The sequence below is a fragment of the Patiria miniata genome, unplaced genomic scaffold (assembly GCF_015706575.1).
Source record: "Patiria miniata isolate m_02_andy unplaced genomic scaffold, ASM1570657v1 HiC_scaffold_7, whole genome shotgun sequence".
Lineage (NCBI taxonomy): Eukaryota > Metazoa > Echinodermata > Asteroidea > Valvatida > Asterinidae > Patiria > Patiria miniata.
The window spans coordinates 7,061,259-7,074,947 of record NW_024037074.1 but is presented as its reverse complement, the minus strand read 5'-3'; the positions used below and the strand labels follow the sequence as shown (position 1 = coordinate 7,074,947).

Genomic DNA, 13,689 nt, shown 5'->3' with positions numbered 1-13,689 from the left:
CAATAGCATGTATTCATGAATGAGTGTGCTTAATTATGATTGTTGGAATCTGATGGCCCCGAATTTTCCTAAGGTGTATAAATATTTGACCAAAATGGAGGTGTGGCTAGTTATTTAGATGGTAATAAATAATAAATTGATTCTTTAAAATTCATTTCAAAGTGTATTTTGACGTGGCAGCGCAAGAGTTTAAATATTTGCATATGTAAATATATTTATATTTATTAGAAATAATTTTATAGGAGATAGGTTAATTACAGATTGATTTAACTTGGAAGTTTTCGGTTGCAGTCGGCCCTCTCCGAATTTTCCAAATTAAAGAAAAAGAGACAGCTGTAGTATACATTTTGTTAAAATATGTATAAATAACTTACTATGAAGATTTTATATAAAACTAATCACTTTTTCGCCAAACAATTAACGTTTATTTCCAATGCATTCTTACAATTCGCATTTCCTAAGGCTGTTGGTTTTGGTCAGGGAAATCGTTCAGTGTCCATGTCGTAAACATCATGGTTCATCTTCTACAGAGTATTAATTCATTCTTTCCCTATAATTTCGTTTATAAAATAATTCATTTTCAGAAAGCAAAAGTGTCACAGTTTAGAATCAGTATGGAAAAGTGACCATAGCTTTTCCCAAATCAAATGATCGGACTTAACAGAATGACCAGAGCATCAAAACTACAATAAATATTGTTGCGTTAAGTGTACTGGAATCTTTCTCTTAACATTATATGACTGTTTGAATTCGATTATTTGCATGGTATATCGTTGGCTGACAGTTACCGTATAGCGGCTTATTTCGTGGATACGAGTGTAAAAGTCGACTTCGTAAAAGGAAGAAAATACGGTTAAAATAAATTCATTAAAAAAACGATCTTATGTTCAAAACCCTCTGTGACTGCTTAAAATTTACATTACAATCTCCGTGGAAACGTACAAAATCACACATTTGAATACGGGACAAAAGTTTGTAATGTCTAAATAAAACGTTCTGGTAACTTTCCCTCGAAACGCCTAACTTATGTCTGTATAGCGAGTCATTGAAAGATTGGAATAAATTTCTCAAACAAGAAATAGAAAAACTCTCACTGGCGTTTGCAGTGTGTTTTTTTAATTTGAATAATTATGTATTTCTCACGGTTTCATTTACAGCAGCTTAAAACTCGATAAAAAATAAAATGCACTTTCATGTTTAATGTATTAAAATAAAATGGATCAACTGTAGTTCCATGGTGGAAAATACGTAGACAAAAGCTTTTGACCTAAAAACCAATGTCTGCATGCATTTTTTTCTTTTCACCAAACATACCAATTAAAGAAGTAAATTATAGACACTGAAAACGAAGATACATTTCCATCAGAATAATTTTGATCTAGTTGCATAAAACGCCAACCGAATTTGTATGAGGATATTTCAGTTATACAGATAAGTGCTGCGCAAGTGCTTAAATGACGTCATGCATTGTCTCTTAACTTGCAGCCAATCAGCACTCTGATTAGTCAATCACTTAAATACGTCACGGCGACATGGTGACCTGTTGAGTTGCACTCTGCACTTTCGTCGGAGAAAAGTTGCATGGACAAAAATGATTTGTTTTCTGCCCAAAGACTAACTTGTTGGAAAGTTCAAATTTCAAAGATTATTTTACAGTGCAGCGATATTTATATCAAAAATATTGCTTGCAGTGCTGTTCCAGATCCAGATCCGTCTTTCCAGTGGTATAGAGTTGAATATAGTCAACCTTTCCAATTTTTCTGTGCTGAGTTATTTGGTGTGACAAAACTCACAAAAGACAAGGAATGTAAAATATGGCACATTCCTGGTATCTTTTGACCCGACTCATAAATTATATTTTCTTGTCGGGTTTCGAATGCATTATTCCAGCACTTCTGAAATCGAAGCCATTGTGTTGGACGACCGCCGTTGCCTGCTCCGTGACCTATATTGCATTTGCTCAATTGTGCCAGTGTGTGGCAATTCGGTACCGGAGGTTGAAATCTTCGATACAATAGTGGAATATTGTAAAGAGTTTTAGAAACCCGAAAGTTGCTTTCAAGTATATTTTTTAGCACAAATAGACGGGGCAAAGTGTACAGTGGGACAGATCCTGCGGACACCATTTCGCGCTGAACTAAATTTAATCATTAACTATTCCCGCCACACACAGTTCAAGGGGCGAGTAAACCCGGCTCTCTCTTCACATTTTAATGGCATCTGGAAATGCTTGATTAAACTGATAAGGTATGATTTTGAGCGACCTTTAGACCCGTTTTATTCAGCTCCACGGCTCTGCCTGCGTGGAGCCAACCGAATGAGGTGTGTTGCTAATTTTGGCGGCCTGCTGTCGACGTGTGTTTTTCCCCAAAGGAGTTTCAAAGCGTGAAATCCAAAATGGCCGCGGACTGAACTGAAGCAGCGGTAATGAAGAAGAAAAAATGCTGGTAGTGTGAGCTAAAGTAATGGATTATTTCGGTTGGTAATAAACATCTGAGAGAAACAAGTCCATATGTATTTCATCTGACCGTGAACTGAAATTGGGTAAGTGCTATTTTTTCGTGCACACATGTTGCCGTTTTTATTCAATCAATTAAAAAAACAGGTGTCGACAAAATTAATAGGCCACACACTTTGTAGTTGTACTTCCACTGTTATTAAACTGAATTCAGATAGGAAAAGCAGAGATATCTTTCGTGCAATTACGGATATAATTACTAGCTTTGTAAATTCGTTTCATTGACTTTATTTTCGTGGGGTTTTTTTTGGGGGGGGGGGGGGGGGGCGGGGTTTGCTGCTTATCTTTTTTCCATGCATGTTCCATTTTAAATGACTTACTGAAATCGTTGCAGTTACAGAGTTTTAACTTACAGTGAGAAGCATTGCCTTATGTTTTTACTTGTTAAATTTAATTTGGAAACAATTGAAAACCACACTGGCTCGTCAGAGTTCATGAATCAAATTGGCCATAAAAAACAGTTTTGTGAAGGCCAGTGTGATGATTTACATATCCTGATGGCTTGGTATTCAAATAAGTACCCTGATGTGTATCAATGATTGCAAATATTGACATATGTTTCGTTACTGTCATCAGGAATCCATTAACTGTAATGGATATGCTGAAGTCTATGCATTAAGGAATAGCAATATGTTTAAAAATACACCAGTGTGAAGCATTTCATTGGAAGATTTGTATACATATGGTTGACTATGGTATGTGGCAGACATCTGCAATTGGTAAAAATTTATATTCATTTAAATAATTTATATTCATTTTTAATAATTTTCAAACAAATGTTTTTTTTCTGCAACAGAATAAAACCCAAATGAGAGCATCCTTTCTTCGAACATATTAGAATTACTCTCTGAAATTAATTCACTCAATGATGAGTTTAAATGTTCTTACAAATATTCTAATGAACTTTTTATACACCAATAATTAAGTTTTTAGGGTCAGTGCAAAATGTCAAAAAGAAAAACGTGATAGCTTTAAAAAAATATCGGTACCAAAAATCAGTGAAACATTGTTCAGGTAATTTGAAAAAGAAAAATCTCTTTTTTCATTTTTAGCTAGCTTAACAAGAGGAAAAGACTAAACTACCCACAATGTCCACCTGCGTCACAAATATGTATCAAACCTAGTCTTGGCTTTGACTGCCCAGAGAACATATTGTAAACCAACAAGAGACGAATTAAGAAGGTAACAGACCAGCACTCTTATAGAAATAAACAGTGAGACCGCCGCCATAGCAACCAAGATGGCAGATTACAATCAGACCACAGACGCAACAGCGACAGCGACAGCTACAGCGACAGCGAAAGCTACAGCGAAAGCTATAGCGACGGATATCCCAGAAGAGTGCGTGGACGGTTCACAAGCTGTCTGGGCCAGCCTGCATATGTGCCTAGATGGGCCCCTGCAATATGTCGCCTTCTGCTTTGCCATGGGTTCCATATGTTTGTGGCTGATCTCCCATCTTTTGTAAGTATTTATTTTTCTACTTGGGTTAAAAATATTATATCCCTCTTGAGTAAGCGTTCAACTTTTTACTATTTCCAGAATGACAAAGTTTATACAGTCCATGTAAAATACAAAGGACATTGATTGTCTAAGAGTTGTGACTACCAGAAATTAAATCATCTTAAATCTCCAAAACCACAAAGCTAGATTTATTCTCCATTTTGTGTTTTGCCCTCAATTGTTGCTTTGCTATTTTTGTTTCTGATTTCTAAGTAAGCTTGCAGCTTACCTATTCTGATTCACTTTAAAAAGGTTTGTACAACTGAAAAATACAAGGGCTTCAATTTCTGTGTCTATGGTTTCTAAATTAAGAAGTTCTGCATTTTGAACAGTTTTCTTCATCATTTTGCGATGTGTGTTACAGTTTATTGAGAGCCAGACATCGCGAAGGCAATGCGAGTCGTCGACAGTTCTTAACCCTAGTTCACATCTGCTCTGCCAACCTGTGTAATGTGATTGGTGCTCGCCTCTCTGAACAGCTTGGAACGCAGGTAGGGACGAAGCATATCTCCTGTACCTCTGATAGCCCCGTTTCAACCCTACCTAACCCTCCTCATCTCAACCCTAACCCCCTTTCCCACTGCCCACCCAAACCTCCACCACCAACTCGACCTTCAACCAAAGTTCTAATGAGTCAATGATTTTTGTGACTCGAGTCGAGTCGAGTCATTTTAAAGAAGTGGCTCGAGTCGAGTCGAGTCATGGCTCGAGTCGAGTCGAGTCATTTTAAAGAAGTGACTCGAGTCCAGTCGAGTCATTTTAAAGAAGTGGCTCGAGTCGAGTCATTAGGTCAAGAAGTTCGAGTCGAGTTGAGTCAAATATTTAGCTCATGTCAATTCTAGTCACGAATATTTGAGCACTATTTGAGCACTATACAACAAATAAATACAACAGAGAAACAGTCAACAAAAAGTGAACCTTTGGTCTTTTAAGCTATCTGGTTTGGCTTCGGGTCTAGAGTTTTGTTTTGCTAATCGCTGACAATATCGAAACCAAATAATTGGATAAAATAAATACAAAACTGTTTCTGTTTATCTAAAAGTGGGCATGTTTCTATTTAATATTCAAATTGCCTATGTAAAATAATTGTTATTTTTTAACGGGGAACATTTAATTGGTATTAAAATAGATATTTTTTAACTGCACTGAAGGCATTTTTATTTCTATATGTATGCTTCATCTAGAACAATTTCCTAATTATTTCTTAAGTTGTTATCTTTTGCCAGTTTCAGAGTCATGCTAATTTCCACTTATTAAGTTATTTTATGTTAATTTTTGTTTGTGCTTTTAAAGGTGCTGATTGCCATCTATTTCATGGGTGCTGATGTTGTCTTCTTCATTCACTATTTATACCTCTGGTGCACCTTTAAACCTCACCTAGCAGATAGAATTCCCTACAGTAAGTCTGAAAACCTTTGAATTTTGTGCATTTGAGTTTTCAAAACTTCTTTGCAAAAGCAATAAATGCCAATGTGAAATGTATATAATGGTTGATGCTGATAGACAAAGGGCCCATCCAATGTAATCTTTTAATATTTTCGTTTTGCCAATTTGAAGGGTATTTGAGTGTCTTTTTGGTTTTTTATGCTTAATACAAATTTCCATATTCATGAGTGCAACTGTGATGTCAATTCGGGCAGAAACCTCAATGTTACAGCTATTTCAGCACAAAAAGTTGCTAGAATTTTGGATATTTTGCTGTCAGAAATTTTCTTTTCTTTGGTGATTCGTTGTTGTGTCAGTGCATGACAGAAAGCCAGTGAGCATCTTTTCTCACAAATGTTTTCAATGAGCAAAATTGGGGTTCATTATTTCAACAGAAACCCCCTAAACTGAAGAGTGTCTTCCTGAAATGACATCACAGCAAAAGCACCCTCAATTATGTAGCAAATCATGGACAATTTTTACACGTAGAAGTGCACTCAAAAAGGGATGTCAAACAGTTTTCGTACATTTAAGACGATTAAAAGTTGCACAAAATGTGTTCCTAAGAAAAATTCATCCTTTAAGTTTAGATGTGCGCTTTACCTAGAAAAAAAGTTTACCAGCCAAAATTCAATTGAAAAGCACTAGTCCTCACTGGTTCTCTGCCATTTTTTTTCAGGAGCTAAAACTTTCAGAATGTGCACAAATACTTATCAACTTCAAGAAAAACTGAATATGACATGCATAACGTATTGCATAGTTGTGCCTAGAAACTCATAGACACCATCAACTTAGAAAACAGTTTATATGTATTAAAGTATGATATTAATATTAAAATTCAAATTCATGTAAACATAACCTTATAAAGTTCATAAAGTCATCATGCTCATTAATAGTTCTATTTTTTTAGAGGGATCATTTCATTTCATTTACTGACGATATCATATTCACCTGCAAATATAGCAATATACAACCCTACAGGTGAATGGAAGAGTCCAGCACGAGCGAGGAACAAGCAGAACGGTAACCGCACCCGTATCATGTGTCTCCTCCTAGCATGGATACCAGCGATGGTCTACATGCCTCTTGCTTCATCGTCGTCATGGCAACCAGAGAAGATGCAGAATTTTGGTCCTGGAAGAAAACTTCTGATGGTCTCTGACGTGAGTGAAGCCTCTTTCTTTTCATTTTCTTTGATGAAAAAAAAATCCTGCATATTTCCAATGATGACAATTTTGTAATTTCTGTTTGTTTTTTTTGTTTTCAGTCAGGTATTGACAACTTTGGTTTCACCCTGGGTGTGTTTGCTATTTTCATTTATGGCCTGGCGAAGGTTCCTCTTGTCAAAGATGGGGTAAGTGTTGGAAATCAAAACAAAGAAAACATTTAGAATTTGGACATGGTCCATAAATGTGCACTAACAACCACCTCCCCCCATCCCATGCGTGTGCTGCATTACAGACACAGACTGACCATGCCGTGTGGTAGTACATGACTTTGGCATGAATGGTTGTAGCGCTCACGTTGCATGAACGGATTCTGGCGCTGATGACGGACATAAACCACTATAGTCTAACGACTTGTCATCAAGTCTAGATTTCTACTACCCCCACTATCACTACACGTTGATGGTAGAGAGCGAACAACTTATCTACTCAAACACATTTGAGGTGTATAAACTCCTCAATCACAAACTCAAAAGAATACACTCGGCCTGAATTAGCAACAAATTCAGCCAAAAGCATAACCAGTTTGAAATCATATGAAAAAAAGTGTGTACTTGGAGCCATCTCTGTAATGTATTAATTTATTCATTTTTGCTGCAGAGTGATTGGTCAGTTGTTTAATTATGCAAATTTATTCTAATTACATGCAGCTTCGCCAGGAGGAGTCCCTGCTGGGGCACGTGCACGTCTGTAATTTTTCCATGATGGCCAACGTCGCCTACATTCTGTCCATCGTGATATACAACCAGGAGCTGAAGTTCATGCTCAATGCGTTGCCATGGTTACTCATGAGGTAAGCCCACCTAGGTTTTGGACCATTCTTTGTGCGTTTATTAAAGGGAATATACATCATTTGCTTTTGCTGTAATTTTCAGAAATGGATGGAATTGGGGGTTGGAAATATATAGCAAATATAGTTACACTGACTTTTTTTGAGGTTTTGGGTTCGAAAATGCTATAAAAACCAAGAAAAACAATCATTTTCCTGTAGTCTGGTTCCCAGACTCCATATAAGAAGAAACAGAGCAGTTTACATACATTGGGGAATTGTAAGGTCAGGGAACCAGTCTAGCTGGCTTGTACCCGTTCATAGATGTGTAATCGATTGCAAACAAGTGCGATGGTCAATTGGGGCCAGTATTTGAAAAAAAGCCAGTTTTTTCCAACGCTGGTCGGCCGACCAGCGTTGGAAATTGATACAAAAAATACCACTTTTCTTGGAAATGACAGTATACCAGGTGCCATGATTTTACAGGATGCTTTACACTTTCATTCACTAACAGTCCAGCAAGGTATTTCAAAATGATTTGGTGGTTTTGTTTTTTGATGTTTGCAAATGTTGTATTTTCCCTTTAAGAGCCCATTATTTTGAAATAAAATATTTGAAAATTTGTAGCCAGACATATGGATATATTTACACCAAAAAATTAAAAATGGAGTGAACAATTTGTGAAATATTGAACCAAGATATTGAGCAATTACTTTTTGTTATGCATCACTAAGAATAATTTCTTGTTTTTGTTCCTTTTCTCTCCAGCGGTGTGTGCACTCTTTTCGATTTTATTGTATCCTTTGATAAGTATTAGGTCCTTTTTAAAAACTTATATAATTCTAACCCTTAGACATAAAATATCTGGAGGCAGATAACCAATCTGCTAAATTTGAAACTTTTTAATGGTATTTTTCAACAAACATGGACTCCATATCATTTCCACTAAACAGTAATTTTAATGTCATTTTTGCTTTTGATTGGTGACATTTAACTACCCATAAAAAAATGATGGCATCCTCACCATTCATGGAATAATTATCAAACTTTTTAATCTTGACTGTCACCAGTGGAGTATCAGAGGGGGAGTTGTGGGGTGGCAGGTGGGCCAACCCCCCCCCCACCCCACCCCACCCATCCCCCCACCCCACCCCACCCATCCCCCCCCCCCCCCCCCCCCGCGACATTTTGCCCATTTTTTTAAATGAAATAAAAGCCGCCAGCTCCTTTAAAATCGTTACTAGTAGTAAACCTATTTTTAAAAAAAAAAATTACCAAAAAAAAATTACCAAAAAAAAATGGGGGCACTTTCTCAGAAATTTTTTGCCATCCCTACTGACTATCGCAATCATCCAACACATTTCGATCTCAGTTCACATTTTTAAAAACTCTCTACCAGTCACTTAGGCAAAGCGACATGCTTTGAAACAGAAAAATACTCCTTAACCCAGGAAATCCAACCACAGCTTTTATACCTAATGGCTCGTCAGCAACGCCGGATAGCCCGGGAAAAAGCCGCCCAGCGCTGGGAAGAAGGTCGCGTCCACGGAGTGGAGGAGTATCGAGAGGACGATGCGAGTGGTTTGGGGGATGATGGTGATGAGGAATGGCAACCTACACAAGCACCTAGACTGACTGCTATACATGAAGAAGAGGAGGACAGTGATGATGTAAGATAATCTGCCTTTCATCCCTTAGGCCAAAAATAAAAAGTCTCCGGTTTCTGGTATGCGCGCGCGTCGCCGTAGCCATGCGCGTCGGCAAAATGAAAAAGTTTTTTTTTCAATGAAAGATGATGTCTCAAAACCGCCAAACTCACTGGTTTGACTGGAATCCTACTGCTGCACAATTTTAACGTGTTTTTAGATTGGGTTATGGTCGAGAATAAGCTTTATGTGGCCTCTCTGGACTCCCATATATTTGCACTAAGTTTAGTTGGGCACCATTTGCAGTCATCAGCCGACATTTGAAGCAAAAAAATCAGGTAAAAAAAAAAAAAAGCCGCATCGCCGCACCACTTTTTGGGCAAGCTCCATACCAGAAACCGGAGACTTTTTTTTTTTGGCCTTATACTATGTTTTTATTATCAGACATTGAGGAGTCAGGTTTATGCAGTGGTCCTTTCCTCTCATCTCCACCTCTGTGGCTCGGGTTCAGTTCCCACCCGGGCCTACTTGTGGATTGGGTTCTCAGTTCCTGACTCATTTCATGGGTTTTCCTCTTTAAAAAAATACAACTTTAATGACTTCAAAGGAGCTACTTTTGCGAGAAGCCTGCTGAAATGTGGGCAATTTCACTATGCATTGTCAAACTTTGCTGAATGCGCTCAAAGTCTCAAATTTAAAACTTGTATCATAGAATTTCAAAGATTTGAGTAAATGAAGAAAAAGTTAACCCAGCCTCTGTTACACTGGCATCAACTTCCTTGTGTAAGCTTAACAGGCTGAATTGAAAATTTAATGTAATTCCTCCTATCTAAAATCAACTTGTTGGCTTTCAGTTGAGCAGCGTAAAAGAAATCTCCCCAGTATCAATTACCTTCCAAGAATGAAAACAAAGTGCATGCTTCTGCCCTTAATTTGTCACAGAGTCTTATACTGCGTGAACACCATACTCCCCTTCTCATTTTCAAAAAGCAGCCCACGCGCAGCCAGGTGGCCGCGGCCGCGACCTACTCGGGCTCCGACAGAGAGACCGACGGAGAGGCCACAGGTCAAAGGTCACCGATTCAGGCCTTGCCGCCACCCCCGCAGCATCCTCGAGGAGGGAGGAGGCAGAAAGCGGCGGCCAAGCCAAGAGCAGAGGACAACAACACCCTTGGGCAGGATCTGGAGGTGATTGTTCTAGTTTTCATCTTAGTTTTCCTGGCTTAGCTGTTTTTGTGTTGTTAGTTTTTGTTTTTCTTTTTAGGGAGTTTTGAACAGACTACGATGCCTCCCTATACACCTCTCTATACCGTTCCTCATTACCTCACTCCCACATCCACAAGACTATAGTGGCTCCAACCCCCCCCCCCCCCCTTTAAAAAAAAACCCCAATTATTCATTTAAAAAAACTTCTTTTAACCTCAATACCAACAGTGGGACCTCTCAGACATAAACAGGACCTACAGAGAGGATGATGAAGTTGACAACGAAGATGACAGCGAAGAGGATGAAGACGTGATATGGGACGAGGAGATGATCATGAAGGAGGTCGAAGCAGAGCTGAAACGCCGAGAGGCGGGCGGCCAGGATCCAGAGAGAGACAACGTCTCGGACATCTCGGTCCGATCCTTGGAGTTTGAAGAAATCCCGGTGGATGGGGAGATGGAGGAGGGGATGCAAGACGAGTGGTTCGATAGTTAGTCAAGGAGAAACATGTTGAATAGACCTATTGCATAGAGAGCCCTCTCTGGGGACAGATCTTAAATTTAAATGCTGTTCAAAAGGTATCTATCTGGTAGCAGTTACGGATGCAACTGAGTTGTACATGGTTCAGGAGAGGCAGGCAAGGAATAGGTTTGTCATAAGAATCATTTCAAAGCAGCATGTTGAGTAGGATCAGAGTGGAGCATAGTAGAGAGGTGCAGTTCTTTGGGGGGGGGGGTCCCCATTTCCCACTCAAATCCTGTAGCTCCCAAGTTTTCCTTTGTACCTTGAATTTCGTTACATTTCAGCAAAATGTTTCTTAAATATTTCCTAATTTTTCCTTCCAAAAATCCATTCCTAAATGAATCGTTTCGGGGGTTTTTAGCCACCCATAAAAAGTTTCATAATGCAACTGTGCCTAGTATTAGCAAACTGGGGAGCAATGCTTTTGTTCTTTGGTCTAAGCCTTGGTGCCTCCTTGAAATGCCCCACAGGTAATTCTAATAGAAGTTGGACATGCCATTAATGAAAACAAAGGTTTGATAACAAAGGTTAATATTGTACTCTTGAAATAAACTATTACCTCCCTACTTACAGTTATCATTGCAATAAAGAGTTTACTTTAAATTAATTTCCCACCTTTAAAGTTTTAGCTCCCAAATTTTTGTGCGACAGCTGTAACATTTTATTTGGACATTTGTATATTTGTAGCAATTGCAACTCTAGATGTGGACAATAGAGAAATCTTTTCGATCAGTGACATTTAATAATTTTATATTCAAAAGACTGTAGTTTTACTTTAAAAATTCGTTATAATACTCAAACATACTTAATTTGATTATTATGGAGTTCTGTTAATCATGATTTGTTTCATTTTGGTGTATGTATAACTTTGAATTTGTTGTATTCAAGTGTACTTTTCATTCATCATTTTTATTAATGGCTTCTCAGTTTTGTTTCAAATTTTACATGTACTCGTAGTCACTGCAATACGCTTTTCCATTAATTTTGGGTGATAATTATAACTAAATAATTTGGTCTTTCTTTGTTTTCAATCAAATTAAAATGTGTATACAGTAGCATCCGTATTCTAATTGCCTTTAGTGTTCAATTTGAATGACACAATTCAAGGGAAATTATTTTACCGCTTGCCTTTTGTATGTTAATGTTTCTAAGCTTACAAACTTTGTCTTGCTTCTGTCTTTGTCGAAGAATCAGCTGAATATATTCATTCAGCCTTATAAGTTTTAAATCTTAGATATTTCTTTGTGATTTAGTTTATTTATTTTTCACAAGTTCGGTCGGTATACCTGCAGTAAAAAGCACCTACGGTAGAAAGATAAAAGTAAAGTTAAGGAATGGAAAAGTTAAGGGCAATTTCATAATTTACAAAATGAAAAAAAAAAAAAATGATGAAAAAAAGTATCCATTTTGATAAATTTTGATTTTCCCTCCTTTCTTGAAATACACTGTACAGCTATGTAACTTAGATTTCATTGCTAATCATTCCACTTTTCTGATTAATGGTTTTTCCAAGATAACAGATGACTCAACGAATTTGTGTATTCAATTATTCAATTAATATTGATTTAGTTATAATGAATTTACTGCTGTAAATATTAGATATATTTTATACTGTAAAATATATACTTGATAAACAGAGCTTCCACTGAAGTAATGAACGATTTAATTTTTGATAAATAAAATGTAACATTTCCAACTCAGATAGCCGTATTATTTACAACGGTACATAAATGTAGTATACTTTACTGAATAAACATGTCGTTAAAAAGATTGTTGTCTTATTTTATCTGCAGAATGTGCGAGTCCTTTTCTATCCAAAATATCGTCTGCTGGTCCTATTTGCATAATTCTTCAATAACGCTTATTATTGGTGGGTTCTCACCTGCGCGCACGTCAGGAGCTCCGTGATTGGTCAGAAGTAAAACAGGTGGCTACGATCGATGGCTTTTTTTGCAGCAAGAGAATGCTGTGCAGTTTGGTGGTGAACGGACTAGGCGAGGTTATCGAAATAATTGTCATATTTTAAAGAGATTTGCCGGCATTTACAAACCACAGATATGCAAATTCCCAAGACTCTACTGGAAGGTTTTCTTGTTACGTGTTTGACTGGAATTTCACGGAAGAGCAGTTTAAGGCGTGTTGCACCGAAGTGGACGTGGGGAAAACGTACTTTGTCGGCATGTTTCACGGACGGAACCATGGTACGTTGTAAGTTTGCCTTGTGAAACGTAGTACCTACCCGCTGCAGAAAAAGGACACATAACAAAAAGGTAGGCCTGAATTAGTTTTGGACAACGTTTCATTGACGGTCTTCCTCTGTTCATGTCTGTAAATAAATATGACGTTAGACGTCAAGTCGTTAAGTATTTCAAGCCGTACACACTACTTTGGGTAATGCCATAAAGTCTGCAGCAATTCTTACGAGAGTATTGTTTTAGCATGTTTAGTCTACACAAATTTAATGCCTTCCCGATAGTTTGTAACCCGTCCCACTCATATCAAATTGCATGCTTTTATACCTAGAGAGGGCAGTCCATGATATTTATCTCCATATTTTCTAAGGGTAGAGTGGAGAGGCCAATTTTCGGAAAGAATGTTGCATCCTCAGAGGCCACTTTTTTGCATCATATAATCATCTCAATGAAGATCAGTCATTGTAATAGTGTTGAAAAGACATGAATATGACAAACACTTCCAATTTTGTTAGGAAATACTCTGAAAATGTTCTCGACTCTCCATAGACTTTGTACACAACCAAGGAAGTGACGTGTGGGTACTTCATTCTTTCCAAATTGTCCTTTTTAAAGGGCGGTAATTGAAATGCGAATGGATTTTTGTTCATACCTTTAGGGAGCGTATTCGTTTGTCCGTCGA

The 13,689-nt window shown here is 37.6% G+C and overlaps 1 protein-coding gene across 4 annotated transcripts; it reads left to right on the top strand.

Moving 5' to 3' along the window:
• Window positions 1-1,949: 1,949 nt before the first annotated feature.
• LOC119745457 lies at window positions 1,950-12,601 on the top strand. 4 transcript variants are annotated; one of them, XM_038221810.1, is made up of 11 exons: window positions 1,950-2,544; window positions 3,571-3,982; window positions 4,386-4,512; window positions 5,315-5,420; window positions 6,428-6,609; window positions 6,714-6,800; window positions 7,323-7,465; window positions 8,210-8,237; window positions 8,908-9,111; window positions 10,030-10,275; window positions 10,522-12,601. In XM_038221810.1, exons 2-11 carry the CDS (start codon window positions 3,759-3,761, stop codon window positions 10,786-10,788), a joined length of 1,614 nt encoding a protein of 537 aa, XP_038077738.1. In that variant the 5' UTR covers window positions 1,950-2,544; window positions 3,571-3,758; the 3' UTR covers window positions 10,789-12,601. The 4 variants fall into 4 exon arrangements, with proteins under 4 accessions (XP_038077738.1, XP_038077736.1, XP_038077739.1 ...); XM_038221808.1 differs by having other exon boundaries at window positions 1,951-2,544; window positions 6,410-6,609; XM_038221811.1 differs by having other exon boundaries at window positions 1,953-2,544; window positions 6,410-6,609; window positions 10,078-10,275.
• Window positions 12,602-13,689: the final 1,088 nt, after the last annotated feature.

What these genes read in the sequence shown, in the direction of transcription:
- LOC119745457 (XM_038221808.1), top strand. Translation starts at nt 3,759, where the DNA reads ATGGCAGATTACAATCAGACCACAGACGCAACAGCGACAGCGACAGCT. An exon ending in TTGCCATGGTTACTCATGAG is followed by an intron (nt 7,466 to 8,209) that starts GTAAGCCCACCT and finishes TTTTCTCTCCAG; the next exon opens with CGGTGTGTGCACTCTTTTCG. An exon ending in GCACTCTTTTCGATTTTATT is followed by an intron (nt 8,238 to 8,907) that starts GTATCCTTTGAT and finishes ATCCAACCACAG; the next exon opens with CTTTTATACCTAATGGCTCG.